The 24,402-nt window shown below is 33.6% G+C and overlaps 1 protein-coding gene across 3 annotated transcripts in view; it reads left to right on the forward strand.

The window, feature by feature from the left end:
- Cop1 (COP1 E3 ubiquitin ligase) overlaps positions 1 to 24,402 on the forward strand; it is a 187,859-nt gene that overhangs the window by 16,217 nt on the left and 147,240 nt on the right. Inside the window, exons 2-5 of one of the 3 annotated variants that reach the window (XM_047520152.1) lie at positions 878 to 937; positions 8,517 to 8,614; positions 15,422 to 15,498; positions 16,180 to 16,299. In XM_047520152.1, coding sequence (XP_047376108.1) covers positions 878 to 937; positions 8,517 to 8,614; positions 15,422 to 15,498; positions 16,180 to 16,299 — 355 coding nt within the window. The remainder of the gene's footprint in view (positions 1 to 877; positions 938 to 8,516; positions 8,615 to 15,421; positions 15,499 to 16,179; positions 16,300 to 24,402) is intronic. The other 2 variants (XM_047520153.1, XM_047520154.1) reach the window with 2 other exon arrangements.

A 24,402-nucleotide genomic window follows, 5' to 3' on the forward strand; every position in this document is an offset into this window, starting at 1 on the left:
GGTGAATTTTCATTTAAAGTTTTAAATGTTACTGTATCATTAGTAAGGTTTGGATTTATATACTAGTAAAGAAAACTGGATAAACACTGGCTTAAAAAGAGACAGATTTGCTTTTCTCTTGCAAAGAGAATTTCAGAGATAGACAATCTAGGATTGATAGAGCTTTTTGAGAATCTCATCAAGGAACCAGTATCCTGTTGCAGGCTTATGGCTTTTGTCTTCTCAGTCACAAATGGTGGTTGTATCTCTAGGCAATTTCATCAGAGTTTAGACCTGAATTTGAATTTTGACTGTTACTTCCTAGCTTTGAGGTTTTTAACAGCTCTGTGCCTCAGTTTCCTCATCTGTAAAATGGATCCTGTAACGTGTACCTTTATCATTGTGTTGTAGAAAGGCTAAAACTATTTAATATATGTCTTGGTTCAGTGGTTCTAGTTAGTTATTTGAAGTGTTGGTAATCATTATTATCTATAAGCATCATTGAAACTAGAATTCTAAATCTGTCACTTGAAGAATTGATATTTTGGAGATAGAAAAGAAAAGAGGTCACGTAGATTAACAGGTCTAGGTAGGTACTCTTGAATACGGGAATTGTGGAAGAAGATGGTAGAATTTTCTTAAGGGCTCTGTGACTGCGTTGCACTATAAAATTATGGGTTGAATTAAAGTATTTAAACCAATTAAATGTACTCATTATTTTACCAACAATCTTTCTAAAGTTCAACTCAGTAGGAATTTCATCTTTCATTGATAGGTTTGAAGATATAACTTTCAAGTATTTGCTGAAGCAGATTTCATTGGTATTGTTACTAACCTTTTCTAATTTGCAATCACTCTTCTTAAAAAAATTGTCAATTATTTTTTATTTTCTTTTTAGCCCCATCTGCTTTGATATGATCGAGGAAGCATACATGACAAAGTGTGGCCACAGCTTTTGGTAAGATGATTTTATTCAGTAAAATAGTCTTTTGATGTTTTTTAACTTAAATGTAGATGTAAACCAATGAGAAATTATGCTTTTAAAATTAATTTTATATTATTTCCTTTACTGATCTGTGTGATAGGATTGACTGTTCAAGGTAGTAATATGGTTGGCACATGAGCTGTGTGAAATATTTTATATAAGTCTTCAAAATGGATTTAAAAATTTTTTGTTTATTAATTAATTGCAACTAATCTTTTTCAGAAAATTGAGGTTGATGATCAGTCAGAACTAAACATAAACAACCCATTAGTCACTTATGGGACTAAGCAGAAGACCCGTTAAAGCAGGCTGGGGAAAACATGGGAAAAGGACAGAGAGGATCAAAAAGTTCTGTGTTCTCTTGTTTAACATTTTGCTTAGTGTTATCTTTAGATATTTTTATGTCACATTAGTGTGTATATTTTAGAAAATTTAATTGTTAAACTGACACAAAGTAGAATTTAGAGTTGTAGGCATTTTAACGTGTGTAGTTTAGTATCGTAAGGTATGTTTATTTTTTTGAACATTTATTCTCCAAACATTTTCATCTTGTGAAACTGAACCTTATATATACACTAAAAATAGCTTCCCATTTTCCCTTACCTCCATCAACTGGCAGCCAACATTATAGTTTGTATGAGCTGGACAAGTCTGGATACCTCATATGGCAGAATGTTATGACTGACTTGTACTTAGCATAAAGTCTTCTGTGTTCATCTGTGTTGTAGCATTGTGTTTCAGAATTTCCTTCCTTTTTAAAGCTGAGTAACATTCTATTGTATGTTCATTGTACATTTTGCTTATTCACTTATTCATTCACCCCCGCACCTCCAATAGACAATGGACGCTTCCACCTCTTGGCTCTTGGGAATAATACTGCTGGGAACATGGGTATACAATCTCTCTTCTGGACCCTGCTTTCAATTCTTTTGGATATCTACTCAAAAGTGAAATTGCCGAAGCACATGGAAATTTTGTTTTTTAAATTTCTGAGGAGCCACCACACTGTTTTCCAGTGGATCCATCATTTTATGTTCTCACCTGCAGTACACAAGGGTCCAGATTTCTTCCACATCCTTGTCAACACTTGTTTGTTTTGTTCTGTTTCTTTTTCTGATTTTCGTTTTTATGAGAGTAACCATCCAAATGAGTATGCAATCTGTTTTTTTAAAGCATTTTTTAACCTTTATTTTATTTATTTATTTTTACATGGAGCTGAGGATCGAACCCAGTGCCTCACACATGCTAGCACGCACTCTACCACTAAGCCACAAGCCCAGTCCCTGTTTCTTTTCTTTTTCCTTTCTTTCTTTCTTTTTTTTTTTTTTTTAATTTTGCTGATTTATTACAAAGGATACAAATGAAGATTCATATGCAGCATAAGACAGGTGGGGAAAGGCAGGAGGACTTACATACTCTGCCCAGGCATGCAACCCGCCCAACACCTCCATGTGTCCAACATGCAGCTCTCTGAACCCTAGCTTCACCAAGTTGCCATGCTTGATTAAACAGTGGCCACTGGTGATCAACTCAACCTTTGGCACCTTCTGCACTGGGAGTGGAGGAGCTAAAAGTCCACCCTTCTAAATCCATGGCTGGTTTCCCTGAAAACCAGTCATCCAGAGGCTACCCTGGAGCACCCCAGACATTAGTCATCTCATTGTGCTTCTTCATTCTTTTATCAGAGGTGGCACATCCTACTTATGATGCCATGTTCATGAATAATCTACCTATTTCCTTGGCATATTAGTTTAGTATTAGTCTTTTCTGTTGTGCTCTAACAGTCCTTACATTCTCATTCGTACTGAGGTTGGGTCCATAACTTCAAGTTGGAGTTGGATATGATATGTAGCAGGTTGATATACTTCAGTTATGAAGAATATCAGGTGTGTTATCACAAATCTGTAGGTTCTTTAGATTCATCTGGTACATGATGCTTCATTGATCGGTATATCCAGTCTGATGGTCACTTAAAACATTTGAAAAACATTTAAAACTTCTTTACCTGCATTGTTTATATTCTTTTTAAAAATAAAATTAGACCAATTAATACTTCTTTGTTTAGGAATGCAACATTTATTGTAATAGAAATATATAATATGAAATGTAAATGTCTCTCTTTTCCTAATCTTTCTTCCATTCTAGGATGTTATCACTGGCAATCAGGGAATGGGTAGCTTTTCAGAATCTTATTGCTGTTTAAGATTATCTTGCTGTCTTCAATAATTTTTATTTTTTCATATATCATTGTGTTGTCATTATTGATTCATGAATCACTTTTTTCTGTGAATTTGCTAATGAAGTTCTGGTCATCTGAATCTTCCTTTTAGTTTCATACGTGAATGGGCTTGGTGTTTTTAGGCTGATTATTTAGCAGTAGTATTCTCCTGGGTCCATAAATTGATTCAACACCTCAGTATTCCAAAGAAAAACCATATACTTCTCAAAACTTTGGAATTTGATCATTATGAAAATTGAATGATCTGGAGTAGCTTTTTCCCACTTTAGCATTATTTATATAGTATAACAGATATTTACTGTTGTGAGCAACTGTCCTATACATTGAAGATTGTTTAACAGTATTGTTGGCCTCTGTTCTATAGCAAACCCCACCCCCACTGCAGTAACCAAAAATGTTTCTGGACATTGCCAGATGTGCCTTAGGAGACACAGTTGTCTGCAGTTGAGAACTATTATCTAGAGCCAGCTCTTTTGGTCATAGACCGAGATACTACTTCTGGATCTAAAATTTACCTGCCCTATGTCAAGTCACTTAACCTGTCTTCTCTGCTGCCTTTTTCTTTCTCTCTCCTTTATTTCCTCCCCCTCTCTTCCTCCCTCTTTTTCCTGTCCATTCTCTGCTTACTCCTTCACTTCCTCTCTTTTCATAGGTTTAAAATTCATGAAGTGGTAAACATTATAAAAAAGTTTCTTTTTAATTGTCCTTTAACTTATACATTTATTGTGGTATTTTACAGGGGCCCCAGATCAGTTCAGTAATTTATGTTATGAAGTATAATAAATTACTAGTTGATCTTATAACTGGAAATCTTGGTCCTTTTTAATTGATGCTATAATTTTTTGGTGTCTTCAGTTCATTGTTGGAAACCCCATTGGTTTCTTAAATAGTTTTTTTCTCCTCTCAAATTACAACAATTTAGGCTTAGATCCTTGTTACAATTGAAGTTATGTTATATCCTGATGTGATTGCATTTTGGTTTTGGTGGAACAGAGACTATCACATTAGCAGGAGCTAATAGAACTGGAGTCTGGCAGTTCCAGTGTGAGTTTTGCTATACTGTGAAAATTCTTTTCAGTTTTGTTTAAAGCAAAAGTTCATAATTATTTATGCTAATGTGCGAGGCCCCTGGAACTTCAGTCATAAAACATAACCTCTCTTCTATGGGTTTTTGCTGGTAAGTTGGAGCCAAGTGATATACCACTCAAAGCTGCATCCAGATTATTAGCATTACATCAAATTGGACCATATCAACTGTTCATATCCCATCTTACATATAAATAAGTCTTTGCTGTTGGCAGGTTGGAGACAAGCTGACAGCATGTCTTTCACTTCATTCATTCCCACTCGAGAACTCTTCTTCATCTTGTGTGATCCTGCCTTTAAGCTATAACCTTACTGAAACTCAATGATTTAATAAAAACTTCAGCTTCTGTATAATGTAGAGATAAAATTGACTTTTTCTCTTTACCCTTTTGCTGCCACCATCTAGTCCCCCGTATCTCACTTCTTAGACCTCATGTCTTGATTTATTCTTTGGCTACATTAAAAGTTAATTACAAGCCAGGTGCAGTGGCGGACGCCTGTAATCTCAGCGACTTGGGAGACTGAGATAGGAGGATTGAGTTCAAAACTAGCCTCAGCAACTTAGCAAGGGCCTAAGCAACTCATTGAGACCCTGTCCCTAATAAAAAAGGGCTGGGGATGTGGCTCAGTGGTTAAGTGCCCCTGGGTTCAATCTCTAGAACAGAAAAAAAAAAAAAAAAAATGGAATTGGGGTATGATCTAAGGGTGTAAATAAAATCTATATAGATTATCAGCCTGGGTGTCAGTATGTCTTTTGGGATCCTAGGCTAATTCATCATTTTATACCATGCTGTAGTCTTTTTGTATACCTGGTTATTATATTTGATGAATGGTACAGTTTTTTTGCCTTTTTTTTAATAAAAATTTTTCTTATTACTCAGTTTTCTGTGTCTACTCATCCTTGTTCACAAAGACAAAAAAGTTTCCATATTTTGTAGACAGGTATATAGATAATAGAAGAAACAGATACTCATATGCATCTTTAGAGAAATGTTCATTTTTTAATCATCATTTTTATCATTTTATATATTTAATAGAGAAAAAAAGGTACCTGTTTATGTCATTTGTGAACAGCTTGAAAATTCTGGGATGTACCCAATATATATATTCTGTTTACCTCTTTTTGCCCAACTGTTTGGACTACAAGTGTAGTCATTTATCTTTCTCTTGGCATCTAGAGTATTGTATGTGGACCAGTGATAAGTCAGATAGATGAATGAGAATGAATTAGAAATAATGAAAAGTTCTAGTACTATTACAATATAGAAAGCAGCAAAACGTGTAACTTGTTTTATTTATTCCTTCATGGATTAAGCATTTATTGATTTCCAACTCTGAACAGGACATTATGCTGAATTTTAAGGGTATAGAGATGAGTGAAACAAATCCTTGCTTTTTATAAGCAAATTGAAGAGGGATTGACAATCACATACAGAGATAAGTCCGAGATATGATAATTACTGTTTTTTTAACTACAGTAGGTCTATGCTGGACTGGTAATGAGTTAGTAGATGCTGTAAGATGCATCTTATTGTTAGTTAGTATTTTGATGCATTTTAATTTAATGGTATAGATAAATAATGTATATGAAGTCCAGTGCAGAAAAGTTTGTTGGACTTTTGTTCTGATGACGATTCTTTTTGATTGTGTCAGAGATTACTTTTTCTTCCTAGAGAAATAGTGTGATAGTAAGCCAATTGATGGGGGATATGGTTAGTATGCCAAAGAACAGAGGATGCACTTTTCTAGATTCTGGAACAGTTTCTTGTATATTGAAAAAAAAAAAAAAAAAAAAACTCTGAGTTTTAAAGATTTTACTTACCCTTCTTTTGTAGTGCTGTCCACCAATGAACTATACCCCCAGCCCTTAACTCATCCTTTTTGTCATATTATTGACCATTTTGAACTATTTTTCAGCAGAAACTATTTGCTATCACTCAAAATGTTTACCTGTTTATCTTCAACTTCTCTCATGTTTAGTAAACTTCCTAGATTCTCTTCTTTATGACTTGACTTTATTTGAATTTGCTGATTGTTAAAAGATTAAAAGTCTTGTCGTGTGTTTCCTGTAATGTTAACTCATTGCCTTTTTTTCTAAGCAGGCTGTATGTTTCTCCATGTTGGGAGAAATATTTGTACTTCTGTATTATGTTTCTTTCATAATTAAAATGAAAACAAACATTTAATATGTTTTTTGCTTCACTGAAATTTCCATATGGGAAATTTTTAGTCAGATACAGAGCATATCTAATGATAATATGGTAATCCTACCCTTGCCATAGTTGCAACAGGTAATGATTTTTCTGGAATATTGTGCAGGTCATTTGTTTAATAGGTTTTTTTTTTTTTTTATTATGTACCAAGCATTTAGTCTGAATTTTAAGCTCTTGTGCTATGCCAAAACTAGGGCTACTTTTATTTTTTTGTACCTTTCTCCTTTTTACTTGGCAGTAATCAGTGTGAGGTGAGAAATAGTTGATAACCAAAATAGGAGAACCTGATGGATATAGGGTGTTTTCGTTTGTTGGTAAAGTGGAGTGGGGTAGGTTGATAGGATAGTCAGCTTTAGTTTATAAAGCTGAGATAAATTTAAAATAACTAGGATACAGAATAAAAAGATGTACTTTCTTTTTAGGAATGATCTTTATAAATCACCTTTGTAATTTATTTTTTTAAAAATATTTTTTAGTTATCAATGGACATTTATTTATTTATTTATATGTGGTGCTGAGGATTGAACCCAGTGCCTCACACATGCTAGGCAAGTGCTCTACCACTGAACCCCAATCTCAGCCCCCTTTGTAATTTTGTAAGTCGTTATTTTTTCTGATTGATATAAGTATTGCATATTTATTTTAGGAACTTAGGGACATCTATAAAGAAAACATTTTTTATAATTATATAGTTCACAAACACTCTTTTTTATTGACAAATACTTTTTGAACATTGTAGTGAATGTCTTTTTCAGTTTATTTAAAATGTACATATATAAAATTTTTTTAAAATGTGAGATTATATTGTATCCAGTGGTATGTATAATGATGGGGTGATTTTTTTCTTTTTCTCATGTCAGTTTGATATTTTTCTGTGATTTGTTTGAACAGTATTTAAAGAGGGTTTTTAAAATGTTAACACTCAGTAGTGAAAGGTCCAACATTATAGAAATATAAGAGAAAATTTTTCCATAATCACATTTTTCCAGAGATAACTACTAATAGGTTATTTTCATATCATATATTGAAATATGATTTTTATTGGCAGTATATAGGGTTCATTGAATTGTTAAAAAATTTCATTTTCAACTTCCTGGTTTTTCAGTTGCTTTCATTTTAGTTGACTATTTATAGATAACCCTACATTGAATACCTTTCTACCTATATATTTCCTTAAAATAAATTCTTTTTTAAAAGTTTGTTGAAATTAGTTAATACATGAAAGTAGAATGCGTTTTAACACATCATACATAAATGGAGTATAACTTCTCATTATTTTGGTTGTACATGATGTAGAATTATACTAGTCATGTAATCATATATGCACATAGGGTAATAATGTCCAATTCATAAATTAAATTCTTAAAAGTAAAATCACTACGTTAAAAGGGATGCAAAACCTTAAGAATTTTAATGCAACTTGCCCTATAGGAAAGTTATTCTAGTTACATATCCTGCAACAATACATAAAATATCATATCTATATGTCTCCTTGAATATGATGGCATTTTCTTTATTTTCCCATTCTGATTAAGATCTTGTATACAGTTTTGATTTTATTGTTGTTACTAGTGAAGGTAATGATTTTCTCATATTTACTTACTCTCTATATATGATTTTTCTTTTCATTTTTGTGTGAATGAGGTCTTAGTATATTAAGGATATTAGCATCCAGTAACATGTAAACTTTGTTAGCTTAACTACACCATAGATATTTGCTTTTCTAATTATTTTGTACTATGTAAATTGTATAAACTTAAAATTTTGTACCTTTAAAATTTCGTATGTAATAGACTTGCAATTTGAGTTTATTTTCACATTACTCGTATACTAATCATGCAGTAGATGCTTTATGTACCTTGTTTATGATGTAAAAATACAAGATGAAATAAATTAAGATTATTTACGTTGAAAACGAGGAGCACTAGACTGACATTTTGTGACCATTTGTTAAGTTTTTCAGTTTTTTAAATGGATTTAATTAAGCTTGTTTTATTTTTTCCCCTGCTAATAGCTACAAGTGTATTCATCAGAGTTTGGAGGACAATAATAGATGTCCCAAGTGTAACTATGTTGTGGACAATATTGACCATCTCTATCCTAATTTCTTGGGTGAGTCTTTGAAATTATTTTTACTTTATAAAACATTCTTTTCCCAAAAGTTTGTGCTGGCACTAATTTGTTCAGAAAACCTAGGTCAGAGGTAAGCAAGTTTCTCTCTACCACCCACCCAGGTACCTTCTTCTTAGGTTATGGTATAACTTCAATCCATTGTTAGTACCATATTGTATTATTTTTAAGTTTCAAAAAGAGGAAGAAAAAAAAAAAAAAGGGCCAGACATGGTGGCACACTCCTGTAATCTCAGCAGTTTGGGAGACCGAGACAGGAGTATTGCAAGTTCAAAGGCAGCCTTAACAATTTAGTGAGATCCTAAGCAATTCAGTGAGACCCTGTCTCTTTAAAAAAAAAAAAAAAAAAAAGCCCTAAAAAGGACTGGGAATGTGGTTCTGTGGTTCAGTGGTTAAGTGCCCTGAGTTCAATCCCTGGTAACAAAAAAAAAAAAAAAAAGAAAGAAAGAAAAGAAAAGAGAAAAAACAAAAAACTGATGCTGCCTTTATAATTTTATGTAGATGGCTAGAGAGGATGTGAGGTTTATGGAGAATGACAAAGGTTTGGAACACCTTTATGTCTCTCTATGCAATCTTACATATTTCTCTGCTTTTCCTGCTGGGGCAGCAGTGAGAAATAACAGGAAATGGTTCACAAAGAGGGGGAAACCCATTTTTGGTGAATATTGTGGAAAAGGGTAGAAAGAAGTTGTATGTGAGAATTCCTAAATAAGGGAAGTGAGTCTGTGAACTGGGAAGACAATTGAAAAGTCAGAGCTGGGGAAAGAAGATGTACAGACAGAATATTTTTATACAGAAATGGTAAAAACTGGAGAGGAACATCAAATTCTATCATATACATATATGAATAGGGCATAATGAATTACACTGTTATTCATAATGTACCAATTCAGAAAAACTGGAGAGACATGCATGCGAAACTATAAATAGTAAATGGTTAGACATAGTATGTAGTTAGAGGCCAATTGGGAACATTGGGGGGAAAAAATCTTCATATCAAATAGCTGAAGATATTGTGGGACACCTTTAGTTTGAGTATTTGAAGAACGAATATGAAGCCAGATAAATTGTCAGATTAAAGTAGGTATGTCAAGGAGGACACTGTTGATATGTATGTCAAAAGGTTAACTCTTCATTCTAAAGAATATCATGCTCAGAGTTAGGTGTTGTGACAACTTGTGTGTTCTTACCAGTCACACAGTCTCTACCTTCCATTTTCTTTTCCTGTCTGTCCTCTTCTTCCCTCCAGAGCACACTCTTTCTGCTCGTCTCCATTTTTCTCCCTGGGTCTTGAGACTTCTTTTTTTCTCCTAAGTGTTGTTCAGGTTGGGATATTAACACCCATTACTCTACATGACTGAAGTATATCAACCTGCTACATATCATATCCAACTCCAACTTGAAGTTATGGACCCAACCTCAGTACGAATGAGAATGTAAGGACTGTTAGAGCACAACAGAAAAGACTAATGCTAAACTAATATGCCAAGGAAATAGGTAGATTATTCATGAACATGGCATCATAAGTAGGATGTGCCACCTCTGATAAAAGAATGAAGAAGCACAATGAGATGACTAATGTCTGGGGTGCTCCAGGGTAGCCTCTGGATGACTGGTTTTCAGGGAAACCAGCCATGGATTTAGAAGGGTGGACTTTTAGCTCCTCCACTCCCAGTGCAGAAGGTGCCAAAGGTTGAGTTGATCACCAGTGGCCACTGTTTAATCAAGCATGGCAACTTGGTGAAGCTAGGGTTCAGAGAGCTGCATGTTGGACACATGGAGGTGTTGGGCGGGTTGCATGCCTGGGCAGAGTATGTAAGTCCTCCTGCCTTTCCCCACCTGTCTTATGCTGCATATGAATCTTCATTTGTATCCTTTGTAATAAATCAGCAAAATTAAAAAAAAAAAAAAAGAAAGAAAGAAAGGAAAAAGAAAAGAAACAGGGACTGGGCTTGTGGCTTAGTGGTAGAGTGCGTGCTAGCATGTGTGAGGCACTGGGTTCGATCCTCAGCTCCATGTAAAAATAAATAAATAAAATAAAGGTTAAAAAATGCTTTAAAAAAACAGATTGCATACTCATTTGGATGGTTACTCTCATAAAAACGAAAATCAGAAAAAGAAACAGAACAAAACAAACAAGTGTTGACAAGGATGTGGAAGAAATCTGGACCCTTGTGTACTGCAGGTGAGAACATAAAATGATGCATCCACTGGAAAACAGTGTGGTGGCTCCTCAGAAATTTAAAAAACAAAATTTCCATGTGCTTCGGCAATTTCACTTTTGAGTAGATATCCAAAAGAATTGAAAGCGGGGTCCAGAAGAGAGATTGTATATCCATGTTCCCAGCAGTATCATTCCCAAGAGCCAAGAGGTGGAAGCGTCCATTGTCTATTGGAGGTGCGGGGGTGAATGAATAAGTGAATAAGTGAAATGTAGAATGAACATACAATAGAATGTTACTCAGCTTTAAAAAGGAAGGAAATTCTGAAACACAATGCTACAACACTTTGAACACTTGGCACAGCTATTCTCATATATACTCCGCAAGTCCTCTCCTCTACTCTTCTCAAGACTTATTCTGCAGCTGCTCCCTATCTCCCCCTACCTTGTGTGTGTTTGTGTGTGTGTGTGTGTTTGTGTGCGTGCATGGGTACACTTGATTTTGTCTTTTTCATCTCTCTCTCTCTCTCTCCCCCCATGACTGTCTACCTTTCTCTATCTTTATAAACAATTTGTAAATGAAGTTTTATTACTTTATTAATGAATGTTCCTCTTACTCATTGATTTAGAAGACACCATGCATTCAGAGATCCATGTTTAGAAACAGAGTAGATATAACTTATCTTCTTACTACTATAGGGCACTATCCTCAGGGCTTCATGGACTTAGATTCATTTAATTCCTGCTGTAGTCCTTTGAAATAGGTATTTTATTATCATCCTCATTCCTTAAGTGAGGAAACTCAGGAGGCAGAGACAATTGGATAACATGGGTTAACTTTTACGGACGGTAGATTATGGAATTGGGATTTGGCCCTAAGCAGTCTGGTTCCAGAGTCTGTTCTTTTTCTATACTCTTTTGGCCTCTGAAAAGACAGTTGCTGGAGTGAAGGCTTTAGCAGTAGAAATGCATTTTTCTTAGTATTAAGAAATGTTTGTTCTCTCTGACTGTGGATATTGTAGGGCTCTATAAACTTAAAATTAACAAATGTATGAACAGTAGTGCAGGTTTAGATCTCAATTCTGCGAACTGGGTATGGTTTCAAGTACATGCCTGTTTTGATTTAAAAATATAAAAGTGTTAGTTAAAAGTGACATGTGAAATATGAAATCAAAGTCATGTCATTAAAGTTTAATTTATTCAGTCAACAAACTGTGGTGTCTACTCTGTGCCAGCCACTGTATAAGTTAGAGGTTGATTCATTAAATGCTTTAATTTGTAGATTAAAGAAACTAGCTGTTTTTTTTTTCCCCCAGCAGGTAAACATTGTTTCAAAAGTAATACTCCAAAGATACAGAATGGAATTGATCATGTTGCATTTCTTGTTTGTCAGTTATGGCATAGTTTCCAAAGATGTTTCTCTTTAAATGTGTGACTGATATTTTAAATTTTGCACGTTGAGCCCATCATATATATCTTGCATTTTAAGAGAGTTATTTTTAATTGCATTTCTAAAAATTTTAATTAATTTATTTACTTATGGTATTAGTGATTGTACCCAGGGGTCTCTGCCCCTGAGCTACATCCCCAGCCCTGTTTATTTATTTATTTGAGACAGGGTCTAAGTTGCCGAGACAGGCCTCAATCTTGTGATCCTCTATCCCTCAGCTTTTTGAGTCAGTGGGTTTATTGGTGTGTGCCCCATAACTGGCTTTTTTTGTTCACTTTTAAAGTACAAAAATAAAAAAAGAAAACATTTCTTCATGATGAAATAATTTCAGTAAAATGTACTAAAAATTTTTTTTAAGTTCATTTATTTTTATTCCTTAGGGATTGTTCCTGGTCATTATAGGATACTCAAAAAATATTTTTTTAGTTATAGGTAGACATAATACTTTTATTGATTTATTTTTTTTTAATGTGGTGCTGAGGATTGAACTCAGTACCTTACCAGGTAGAGTACTAGGTGGGGACTCTATCACTGAGCTACAACTTCAACCCCAGGATATGGTTTTTAAAGAAGAAAACATGATTTTTTTTTTTTTTTAAGGTAGCTACATGAAAAGTCTGATCTAGTAATAAAAATTTTAGTTTGGGTGGGTCATGTGCCTGTAATCCCAGCAACTTTGGGAGGCTGAGGCAGGAGTATCATAAGTTCAAAGCCAGCCTTAGCAAAAGTAAGGTGCTAAACAACTGAGTGAGACCCTGTCTCTAAATAAAATACAGAATAGGACTGGGGATGTGGCTCAGTGGTCGAGTTCTTCTGAGTTCAATACATGGTACCTGCCCCCTCCCCCCAATTTTTTTTTTTTTTAGTTTGGTATATATATAATTTTTATGCCAGTTATTATGTTTTGTTTTTAGCCTTTATTTGCTGGAACCATTTTGTCATTTAATTTTTTGGCTTTTAAAAACTTGATGATCATTACAGTATTGTAAGAATCAAATTCAGTGATATGTCAGATTTCTTATTAAATTGTAATGATGTGGAAAATGTTATTTAACAGCCAAATTTTTTTCAGTTGTTTATATCTGTAACTCATACATTACCCTCTTGTTTAATTATTCCTGTTTTTTTCCCTTGCCTTATTTCAAGTTCTCTTTTTTTATCCTCTCTGTATGAAAACTTTGGGAAATACATACATTTTGGGCTCTTTCGAGTCAAACTTGTATATGCTCACATTTCTACCCTTAGTTCTTAGCTTATATTAATCATGCATAGAATCACTCTGACTTCATCTCTCACTATATCTATTTTATCTCTAGCTCTTTTATGACTTTGCTTTTCTATCTTTCTCATACACAACCTTATTAAATTTCTTTATCTGCTTTGTGAGTCTCTGTGTCCTTATGTGACCCAATTCTTAATTTCACCTTTATGTGAAGCCTGCTTGTTAACATTTTGATTGATCCAATTTGTGTTCTTTGTAAATCTATATCAGTGATAGTATTGATCATTACATTATATTGCAACTACTGCATCATTTATATCTGTCTTGCTAGTTTGAGTTCCTTGAAGTCTTGGATTGTTTTATTTATCTTTAAAGTTTGGATTTCTAATATGATTTTGATATCTTTTTTTTTTTTTCTGAAATATTTATACTTGCATTTTGGTACAGTGGAAGATATTAGATGGTTGAGTGTGGATCCCAACTCTTGATTCTGTATGTTGGTGAGAGTGCTTTATGCTTTCTGTCCTAATAGTCCCTCATTTCTTAATAGAATAATATGTAAGATGATTATAAAGTGAGTTGTGTACCATGTTAGTGCTAGTTTCCTGTTTCTATATCTTTTTTTTTTTTGGGTATTAGTATGCATTGACCATCAAAACACTCAGAAAAATGCAATTAAAAGTGACTTAAACATTATGGAAAATGTATTGGCTAATGGAAAAAGAATTTCCAGAGCTTGGTAATCCAGTGGTGCATTGATAAGTTCTTTCTCTCTGTGTGTTCTTTCATCCCTAGCATGTGCCCTGGTCTTTGGCTAGGTACACTCAAGTTTGAAAATGGCTAGAAGCAAATTTGGATACCTTCTCTTTATAAAGGCAGGGGAGAAATTTGTTTTTTCTACTGTTCTCTTTCTGAAAGGCAGCATGTCTCTCATTGGTTAAAACTGGGTTACATAGTGACCCCACATCATTGTTGGGAAGGATATGAATGACTAGATTGGCCTATCTTAGTCAAGAACCATACTTGTAGGGTTGGAGATGGATCTAGGCTTACTGAAAGTTATATTACAGTTTGCCATCTGGAAAAAAGTTCTTCTTATCAAGAAAAAGATAAGATGGGTTTGGGGTAGATAAGTGACAGTATTATTAGAAAATTACAACAAAACCAACCTTTCAGTGTTTATACCTACTTGTAAATACTCAGATGCCCATGCCTGTCTCGTGTGGAACATGAGACACACAGTGATGAATTCTTTCCCCAAGTACCAAATGTCATTATTGAGAAACCATGTAAAAGAAAGTTTATATTCTAAAGAATTTTTCTGTGGTAATAAAAGTTGTAATGGTAACGTTCAGGAAGATTGTAATTTGAAATAAAACAAAAAGCTAATAACACGTTCTTTTTAGCAAAGAGTTTTAATTTTGAACTTTGTAAAGTTAAAGTAGAATCCATCTGTGTTAGTTAGCTTTGCTGTTGCTGTGACCAAAATGTTTGACAAGAGCAACTTAGAGCAGGGAATGTTTATTTTGGTTCTTGATTTCAGAGATTTAGTTCAAGTTCATTGCTACGGGCCCAAGGTAAGGGAATTATGATGGAAGAGTGTGGTGGAGGAACATTGCTCCATTCATGGCTGGCCAGGAAGCTGAGAGAGGAAGGAAGGGGGAGAAGTGGCCCCAGGGAAGTTGCACCCTTCCAGGGCAGGTTCCCAGTGACTCACCTCTTTTCAACCTTGCCCAACCTGTCTATAGTTACCACCCAGTAAATCCATTCAAACTAGGATGAACTGTTAGGTTAGAGCTCTTAATCCATTCATTTCACCTCTGAATATTCCTGCATTAAAGCAGGAGCTCTTGGGGGACACCTCATATCCAAACCATAACACCATCCAAGCAGAACTATTTGAAGATGCAGCCAACAAAAGTACAAATTATGTGTATTTTTTGTTTCTGTTTTTAGTGAATGAACTCATTCTCAAACAGAAGCAAAGATTTGAGGAAAAGAGGTTCAAATTGGACCACTCAGTGAGTAGCACCGTATGTTTCAACTCTTATTACTATTTTTAATAAATTCCATTTTATTGTTTTTGTTAATATTAATAGATGTTGAAGTTTAGCATATAACTAATTTTTCTTAAAGAAAAATTGTTTAAGATTGTTCTATTTAAATAACTTTCTTGATTATATTAATACTTTACTAGAGTGATCATCTTTTGAAAGTTCTGGTGGGATCACTGTGAGGCAGATTTGGCTTGTAATATGTGACATTTGAAGTAGTAAATGGCAAAGTGGAAATAATGAGTAGATACTTGAAAAAACTGTTGAAAAGATTCTTAGTTCAAAAGGATTAACCCCAAATTACTGAAGCCAAGTGAGCTTAAATTAATACCTTACCAAATGCAAAGTTTGATAATATTGTTTGACAAATAATTAAAATTGTGTTATTTATTTTGAAAAGAAATTACACTTTCAGAGATTCTGGTTTAGCATTTATCTTTAATGTGTCTTTTGTATCTGTTATCAAAATTCATTTAAGGATGAAAAGTTTTTATATTATAACTAAGAGGCAGTGGCGATTCACTAGTTAGGAGGAGTAGGTTGGAACATTATGTAGTATATTTTTGGTGTCTATATAATAAGCATATAGGAAATAGCAGTTAAACATTGTTTAGAGTCTCCAAAATAATCTTAAGAAACTATTGTGTTTCTTCATTTTAGAATGGCCACAGATGGCAAATATTTCAAGATTTGTTGGGAACTGATCAAGATAACCTTGATTTGGCTAATGTCAATCTCATGTTGGAGTTACTAGTGCAGAAGAAGAAACAACTAGAAGCAGTAAGTGGAAGCTAAACTTAGAGAAAACAATAATTTAATTTTAAACAATAATCTGCTTTTGCAGTGAAAAATATCTATAAATTCATAGTCAAGATTTGTTCTTATTGGTCTAGAAACATCTGCAAAGTCATTCTGACAGCTGTCCCCTTTTCAAGTTAAAGAAAAAATTCCTTTTACCCTATCTGCAGTGGTCAGTTTATATTAACAAATCTGAATGTTAAGGACCATGAAAATGTAAAGTTTTATTTTAATAGGAAACAGTTATTTTGGGGCTAGGGTTGTGGCTCAGTGGTAGAGCAGTTGCCTAGCTTGTGTGAGGCACTAGATTTGATTTTCAGCACCACATACATAAATGAATAAAATAAAGGTCTGTCAACATCTAAAAAAATTCATATAAACAGTTATGTTGATTATTTTCTTCCAATGATTGTCTTTCTTGTCATATTCCTTTCACATTTGAGATTTAAAGCAGAAAATAGAGATGATTTTTAACTCCATTATATAACTTCAACACTTCTCTGTTGGTAGCAGCAGTAGTCTCTGGCTTCACTAAGAACGTTTGTAGAGATGTGTGTATCTAAATATATCTTGTTTCGTGCACTTAAATGAAAATAAAAGGTTAAAATTATGTTTATATAAATAAGTGTAAAAAATTTTTAAATGGTTCTGGGCAAGGTAGTGCATGCCCATAATCCCATGGGGCTTGGGAGGCTGAGACAAGGTGATCTCAATTTCGAAACCTGTCTCAGCAAAATCGAGGCACTAAGCAACTCAGTGAGACCCTGTCTCTAAATAAAATACAGATAGGGCTGGGGAGGTGACTTGGTGATAGAGTGCCCTTGAGTTCATTCAACTCCTGGTACACACCCTCCCCATAAAAAATTGTAAAATGGGTAGTTAGATGTATTAGGAATTGAATATGATATAATAAAGGCAGTACACACCTTATCATAAACAATGTCTTAATGGAGCTGATGTTTGAAGGGTATATAGCTTAAGACAGGATGTCTGAATAGCTTACATAAACAGAAAGCATGAGCTGATTAGCCAGATTGAGATTAGAACTGTGTCTTCTCTGGAGAACTACAGGCAAATGAGATCTTCCAATGTTGGGAGTCTTTCTTCATTCCCTCCGTGTTTACTTTGTTGGGACATCTCTGATTTTCTTTTCCCATAGATTTTTATCATGTCATCTGCATTTTGCTTATATTATTGTTTTTTATGAAAGAGGTCGTCTTTCCTTTTAAACTTCATTTTAAGTTCTGTGGGTAGATTCTGATTCATTTAGTTTGGATCTGAATACTGCTGAATCGGGTGGGAATATTTTGGTAGGGAAAAGAGTCTTGAGGTTTTGCCAGTGAGAATGGGTGTTCCTTAGAGATGGGGGTAAGTTCTGTGTTTTTTCTTTTTAAATTTTTTTTATTTTCCCAGTACTGGGTACTGAACTGAGGCACACTCAACTACTGAGCCATATCCCCAGACCTTTTTTTTTTTTAATTTTGAGACATTGTCTTACAAAGTTGCCCAGGCTAGCCTCAGTCTTGAAATCCTCCTGAGATGTTGGAATTACAAGCATCTGCCACCGGCCTGTTCCCCTTATGATTTTAGACAGTTTTCTTTTAACATATGCTGTGTGTTGGATGGGGTGTTAAGGACTGTGGACAAGACTGTTTTGGGTGTGTGTTTAATAAATTAAGTAAATATTTTCACAGTAATAAAGGGAGAAACTTGTGATAGATTGAGCATATGCAGTTATCTTGTTCCCTTTTGAAACTATGAAAATAACAGTAGAAAAGGGATGATAAAACCAAAGAAAATGGGAGAAGAGACTGGCAAGAATATTTTGTAAGCTATAAAGCAGATGAATGCAAAGTAAAAGATTTACAGATCTGATAAAACTATACTAAGCAGCAAGAGAGCAAGAGCTAACCCTATTTACCTTGTAGGGAGAGTTCCAGCATTTGAAGGCATCAATCAGGTACTTCATATATATCACATTTGAATCTGTTATCATTTTTCTTTTGCTTCAAGGACATCCTTTTATATTGCTTTAGTGCATGTCTGCTAGTGACAAATTAATACTTCAATATATTTATGTCCTTATTTGACCATTGTGTTTGAAAGGTACTTCTGTATGAATGTAGAATTCTAGGTTGATTTTTTAAAACATGTTTCTTCACTGTCTTCTGCCTTGCATTGTTTCAGATGAGCAGGCTACTTTTATTCTTATCTATGGTCTTCTGAAGGAATTTCTCTCAGTTCATTCTTTTTTGTTCCATTATGATGTACCATCCTGTTTCTAGTTATTGGGATTCTTTGAACTTCTTGAATATATAGGTTTATAGTTTCCTTCAGATTTAGAAATCTTTTAACCATTATTCAAATATTTTTTATTCCCTCTTCCACATGGAAATTTCAATTACATGTTTATTAGTTTGAAGTTGTTTCGCAGACATTAAAGAACAATTTTATTTTTGTTAGTTTTCATCTATGTGGTTCATTTTGGATAGTTTCTCTTGTTATTTTCAGGTTCAGTGATGTTGTCGATTTTCCATCTCTCTCCTTAACATGCTCATTGTTTTATCTAACTTCTAGAACATGCTTACTTAAAATGATGCTTTGATCTTTGTCTTCTCTTATCTGTATCTGTATCTGCTTATGTACGTTGACCTTTCCTCATATTTTGAGATACATTTACCTGCCTCTTTGCATGTGTATTAATTTATTTATTGGATACCAGAAATAATTAATTTCACCTTGTTCTGTACTGGATTTTTTGTATTCCTTTGTACATATCTGAGCTTTGTTCTGATATGTAGTTATTTGGAAATAATTTGCATCTCTTAAAACTTGTTTTTAAGTGAGACCAGAACAGTTCTTTTGTCTAAACTAATTTTGCCCTATGGCTCACACAATCTCTGCAGGTGTGTGATTTCTGTGTACTTTTAGATTTTTTTACTCAGGCTGCTGGGAGCATATGATATTTCTGGTCCTTTGAGAGCTAATGTTTCATATAGTTGAACTGATGCTTTACTAAAGGTAGGAATGTAAAATCTTAGCTCCTCTTCTGCCATTTTGGCCAAGAGATTTATTTGCTTTTAGTTCTTTGAAATTGATTGTGATTTTTCAGGAAATGGTCTGTTTTGTTCAAATGTGACACTTGCACTTGAAAATAATTTGTTTTAGTGCTTTATAAATATTATGCAGTGTTGGTTAATATTATACAAATCGTTTTTTCCTCTTTATCAACTATTGGTAGAGGTATATTAAAGTTATTTTGATTGCTTTTCTTTTTAATTCTGTAATGTTTTTGTTTCATGTATTTTGAAACTGTTATTACATGTATGTAATTTAGGATCCTTACATTTCCTGATGAATTATTTGCTTTAGCATTATGAAATGTATCATTTTGTTGCTAGAAACAGTCCTGGTTGTGATGTCTATTTTATCTGATATTGATACATCAATAGCACCTTATAATTGTTTTGTTCTTCATCCTTCACTTGCGTTCCATCATTGTCCTTATAACGTGTGTATCTTAACACTACATATGGTTTATTTCTTGTGTATCTTAACACTACATATGGTTTATTTCTGTTCTCTTTTAAACACAATAAGCTTGTTTAATTCAAATGCAATTCAAGTCCATATAGTGTGTGTGTGTGTGTGTGTGTGTGTGTGTGTGTGGTGCTGGGAATGGAACCCAGGACTTACACATACTAGGTAAGTCCTCTACAACTGAGCTGCATCCCATCCTCTAATATTATTATATTATTGATATGGTCGGGTTTGAGTCTACTTCATGGTGTTTGTTTTCCATTTCTTCCATCTATTCTCTATTCTGTTTTTTATGTTTCGCCTTTTATAGAAATCATTAAGATTTTAGTTTTGCATTTTAGTAAGCCATTCTGTCTTTTCCATTTTTTGCATAGTTTGTTTTGTTTTTAGTGGTTCTTGTAAAGTTTACAAAATGTCTTTTTCTCTTCACAGTCTTGAGTTTATAATACCACTTCAAGGACAATATATTTATAGTCAACCTTGAATATTTAGTATACCACTTTAAAGGAAAACATGAAGCTTTAAAATAATTTATTGCCAACCTGCTTTTTTGAGTTCAAACTATGTTATAAGCTCTGCTAAATATTGTTGTTTTTGTCTTAAACAGGTAATAGTCTTTTGAAGATGTGATTAAAAAAATTTCATCTACCCTTTCATTTTTTTCTTAGATCTGGGCTTCCATGTGGCTCATTTTCCTTTTATCTGTATAGCTTTCTTTACTATTTATTGTAAAGTTGATTGTTTTGCTATATACAGAAGCCTAGAGGTTTTCTTATTTTCACTTACCACTTAACGATACTTTCATTGTCTTTTTTGCTTCTTTTGTTTTCGATGAAATCAGAAATCATTTTTACTGCTCTGCTGAAGATAATACTCCCCTTTTCTTTATTGCTACTTTTAAGATTTTCTTTCTGACATTGGTTTTCAGCAGTGTGATTGTGATATTCCTAGGTTTCATTTTCTCTATAATATACTGGTTGGGTATCGTGGAATAGGAATATCTACTTTTCGAATATTGTCAACCATTGTTTATTTAGCACTATGTTCTCTTTCTTTTTTCTTTTGATTTTCAGTGACATATTGTTACCAAGTTTCATTAATCACTTAATTCTGATGCTCTGTTCTTTTTTTATTTATATAAATAAAATATAAAATAAAATAAATATATAACAAAATTAATTAGGTAAATTTATATTCTGTGTATCAGATTAAATGATACATATTGAGCTTTCTTTGAGTTCTTTCTTCCTTTCCTTTGTTGTGTCCAATCTGCCTCTAACCTCATGTAGTGTTTTCATTCAGTGTTTTTTCTTCCTTCCCATACCCTTCTTTATGGAACTGAGGGGGAGACTAGGCAAGTACTTTACCATTGGGCCATACCCCTATCCCTAGTGTTTTTCCTTAAATTTGTAAAATTTTAGACATATTTTTCATTTCTAATATTTATATTTTTTTTCATTTCTTTTCTGTAATTCTCCATCTTTCACTTATTTTGTTCACTTTTCCTCTCAATTCTTTAACAATTTATAGGAATGTTTTAGTGTTCTTTGTTGCTTATTTTAGCATCTAGATTATCTGAATTTCCTTCTGTTGGTCTTTTGTATCATTTGGCTTTTCTACTACTTTTTCTGTCTTGTAATTTTTTTAAAAGGTCATCCTATTTATTCTACATTCATGAGTGGTATGGAGACTAAAGTAGTTGTGTATTTTTCCTGAACAGTCTGACTTTTTCTTTATCAGGAAGAAAGGATGAGACTCATTTCTTTTGGGTCTAAATCAGCATTTTACCTGAGTTTGGGCTCAATTACTGCTTGGGTTACTTTTCCTTTATTGACTTCTGATAATAATATTTTTTGAGTTCATATATTTTTTGTTGTTATTGTTTCTGTAGGAGCAACACTTTTAATCTAAAGTGGATCTGTTCCTTTTTTTCATATATTTAGTTGTCAGTGGATCTTTTATTTATTTATATGTGGTGCTGAGTATTGAACCTAAGGCCTCACACATGCCAGGCAGGCATAACACCACTAAGCCACAACTCCAGCCCTGTTCCTATTGTTTTAATGTCAGTTTTATATTGTGAAAGTATTAACTGTGATACTAGTTCTTCCAAATTTTAGTTATTCATTCTATGAACTATTGTGACTTTTTACAAATATTCTTCTCATGCTTTGAAGCACATGTATTCTTAAATTGTTTGGGGTTTTATTTTAGTCACCTTTTTCACCAATGTGACTAAAAGACCTGACAAAGATAATTTTAGAGGAGGAACAGTTTATTTGGGGACTCACTGTTTCAGAGGTATCAGTCCATAGATGACTGGCTGCATTCCTCGGGCACGCGGTGAGGCAGAATGTCATGGTAGAAGAGTGTGGTGGAGGGAAGCGGCTCACATGATGATCAGGAAGCAGAGACTCCACTCACCATATAGAAAATATATACCAGAAAGGCACATCCCCAGTGATCCACCTCCTTTAGTCACACCCTGCCTTCCTTCAGTTGCAGTTAATCCCACCAGGGGATTAATTCACTGGGTGAGGCTTTCCTAATCCAATCATTTCTCTCTAAACCTTGCATTGTCTCACACTTGATCTTTTGGGGGATACCTCACATCCAAACTGTAACAGGTGTATTTATGTTCTTTAATAATTTTTAATTGGTTGTTCATATCTTCTTTCGACTTCATTTTTTTCCCTTTAAAATCAGTTTGTAATAAAAAAAAACTAGTACAGTGAAAAGTGTATTAATTTACTAATGTGATTAAGGATTTTTCAGTTTTCTTTCCATTACTATACTTTTAGTTTTATATCCTCTACTATATTGAACACACAGAATTGGGAACTGCTTCACATATAAGAGGATTCATTGCCTAGTCTTTCTTTAGAGCTGTTCACTTTTCCAAACAGCAATATTTAAAAATTGTCTTGTTTTGTTGTACCAGGGGCTATTATGCCCCAGGACCATGCAGCAAGATAAACTTCTGGCTGAGTAAAATATAGCTTTTTTCCCCCTTAAATTTGTAAAGAACAAATGAGAAATATTAAGAGAAGTGGAGTTATGCTTGGCAAGCAGATCTTTTGTAGGAAAGAGAAATATGGAAGTTTGAATATTTGGGGATAAATTTCCTGGAACTTTCTGTACCCAACATATACTCTTGGAAGATCTTGGTACATTCTTCCATGGGTTTGTAACCCAGCTTGGAGGCTGCTGCTGATTGTGCAACTGAAAGTGAATATTCTTTAAAATTTTTCTTTTGAATTAGATTTAAGGAAAATAATGTGTTGATACAGAGAAAAAATATCACTTGAATAATTGTTTTGTGATATGTGAGTTATGACACAATGACTCTTAGTTTGAGAAAGGTTACCTGGTCATTTTTTTTGATAGGGAATCTGAAGCCAAGCAGGGAATGCACTCATAAAATTATGTAGGATGTTTGGGTTGGAATCCCGGAACCCTTGACTTTTGTTATCATACCTGAAAAGTTCTTTTTCCTCTTTCTCTCTCCCCTTGCTGCTTATTTCCATATTCTTTCCCTTCTCTTAAATGAAGTTATAAACATTTGTAATTTACAATGCCAAATGTTATTTATAAACAGGGTTTATAAGCAAACATTAGCATTCCCTAGTTTCATCATTCCCTATCCCTATCAACTTCCTATATACAAGCTTTTCAGTTTTTTAATTTGCTTTTACATTTCTATTTGTTTTATTTTAAAGTCAACATAAAATTTGTGCATATTTATGTTTTGATATGTGTGTACCTTTTGTAATGTTCAGATCAGAGTAAACCTCTTTTCTAAAAGATTTATGGTTTCTTTGTGACAAAAACATTCAAAATTCTCTTGAGTTTTTTGAAAAATGTATAGTGCATTATCATTATCTATAATAATTCTACTTTGCAAAAAAACACTCTTGTTTCATTCTATTTGGAAAGTCTTATGCAAGTAGAAACATTTCTTTCCTCAACATGCTTGATGTTCTGTTGAAAAGCTACTGTAGAGCTCACAGTGCTTGGGAGGATGTACTCATGTAAATAAAATCATAAGAACCAAATTGTTCATACATAATAAATATAAAAAGATCATCTCCATGTTACCATGATTTACAAATTGGTTTAATCATTAAACATTATTCAATTGTGTTTTGTATTTGTAATATTCTAGTATGATTATCAATTTTTGTCTTCATCTCTCCTTATTTGCCTTGACTTAAAATTTTCATTGGTCTGTTTCGTTGCTTATCCTTTTAAGTGCAAACGTTTCCACCCTCTCCCTGTAAGGATAGATAAATTTGGGGAATGGGTGTGAAGTACCGGTGCTTTTTTCTAAGTATGTGTTTTACCTTAGTGATTCTTCAGATTTTAATGGGCTTATTTTTATCATCTGGACCCTTATTAAACAGATTCCTGGAATCTTTTCTACAGCAAGAGAATTAGAATTTCTAAAATCTCACCCTGTCTGTATTTTTACAAATGCCCCAGATAATTCTGTTGCATAATGAGAGAAATGGAAGTTTTATTAGTCTTTCATATTTATTTTTGTTT

Source organism: Sciurus carolinensis, chromosome 12, assembly GCF_902686445.1.
Source record: "Sciurus carolinensis chromosome 12, mSciCar1.2, whole genome shotgun sequence".
In the NCBI taxonomy this organism is placed as follows: Eukaryota; Metazoa; Chordata; class Mammalia; order Rodentia; family Sciuridae; genus Sciurus; species Sciurus carolinensis.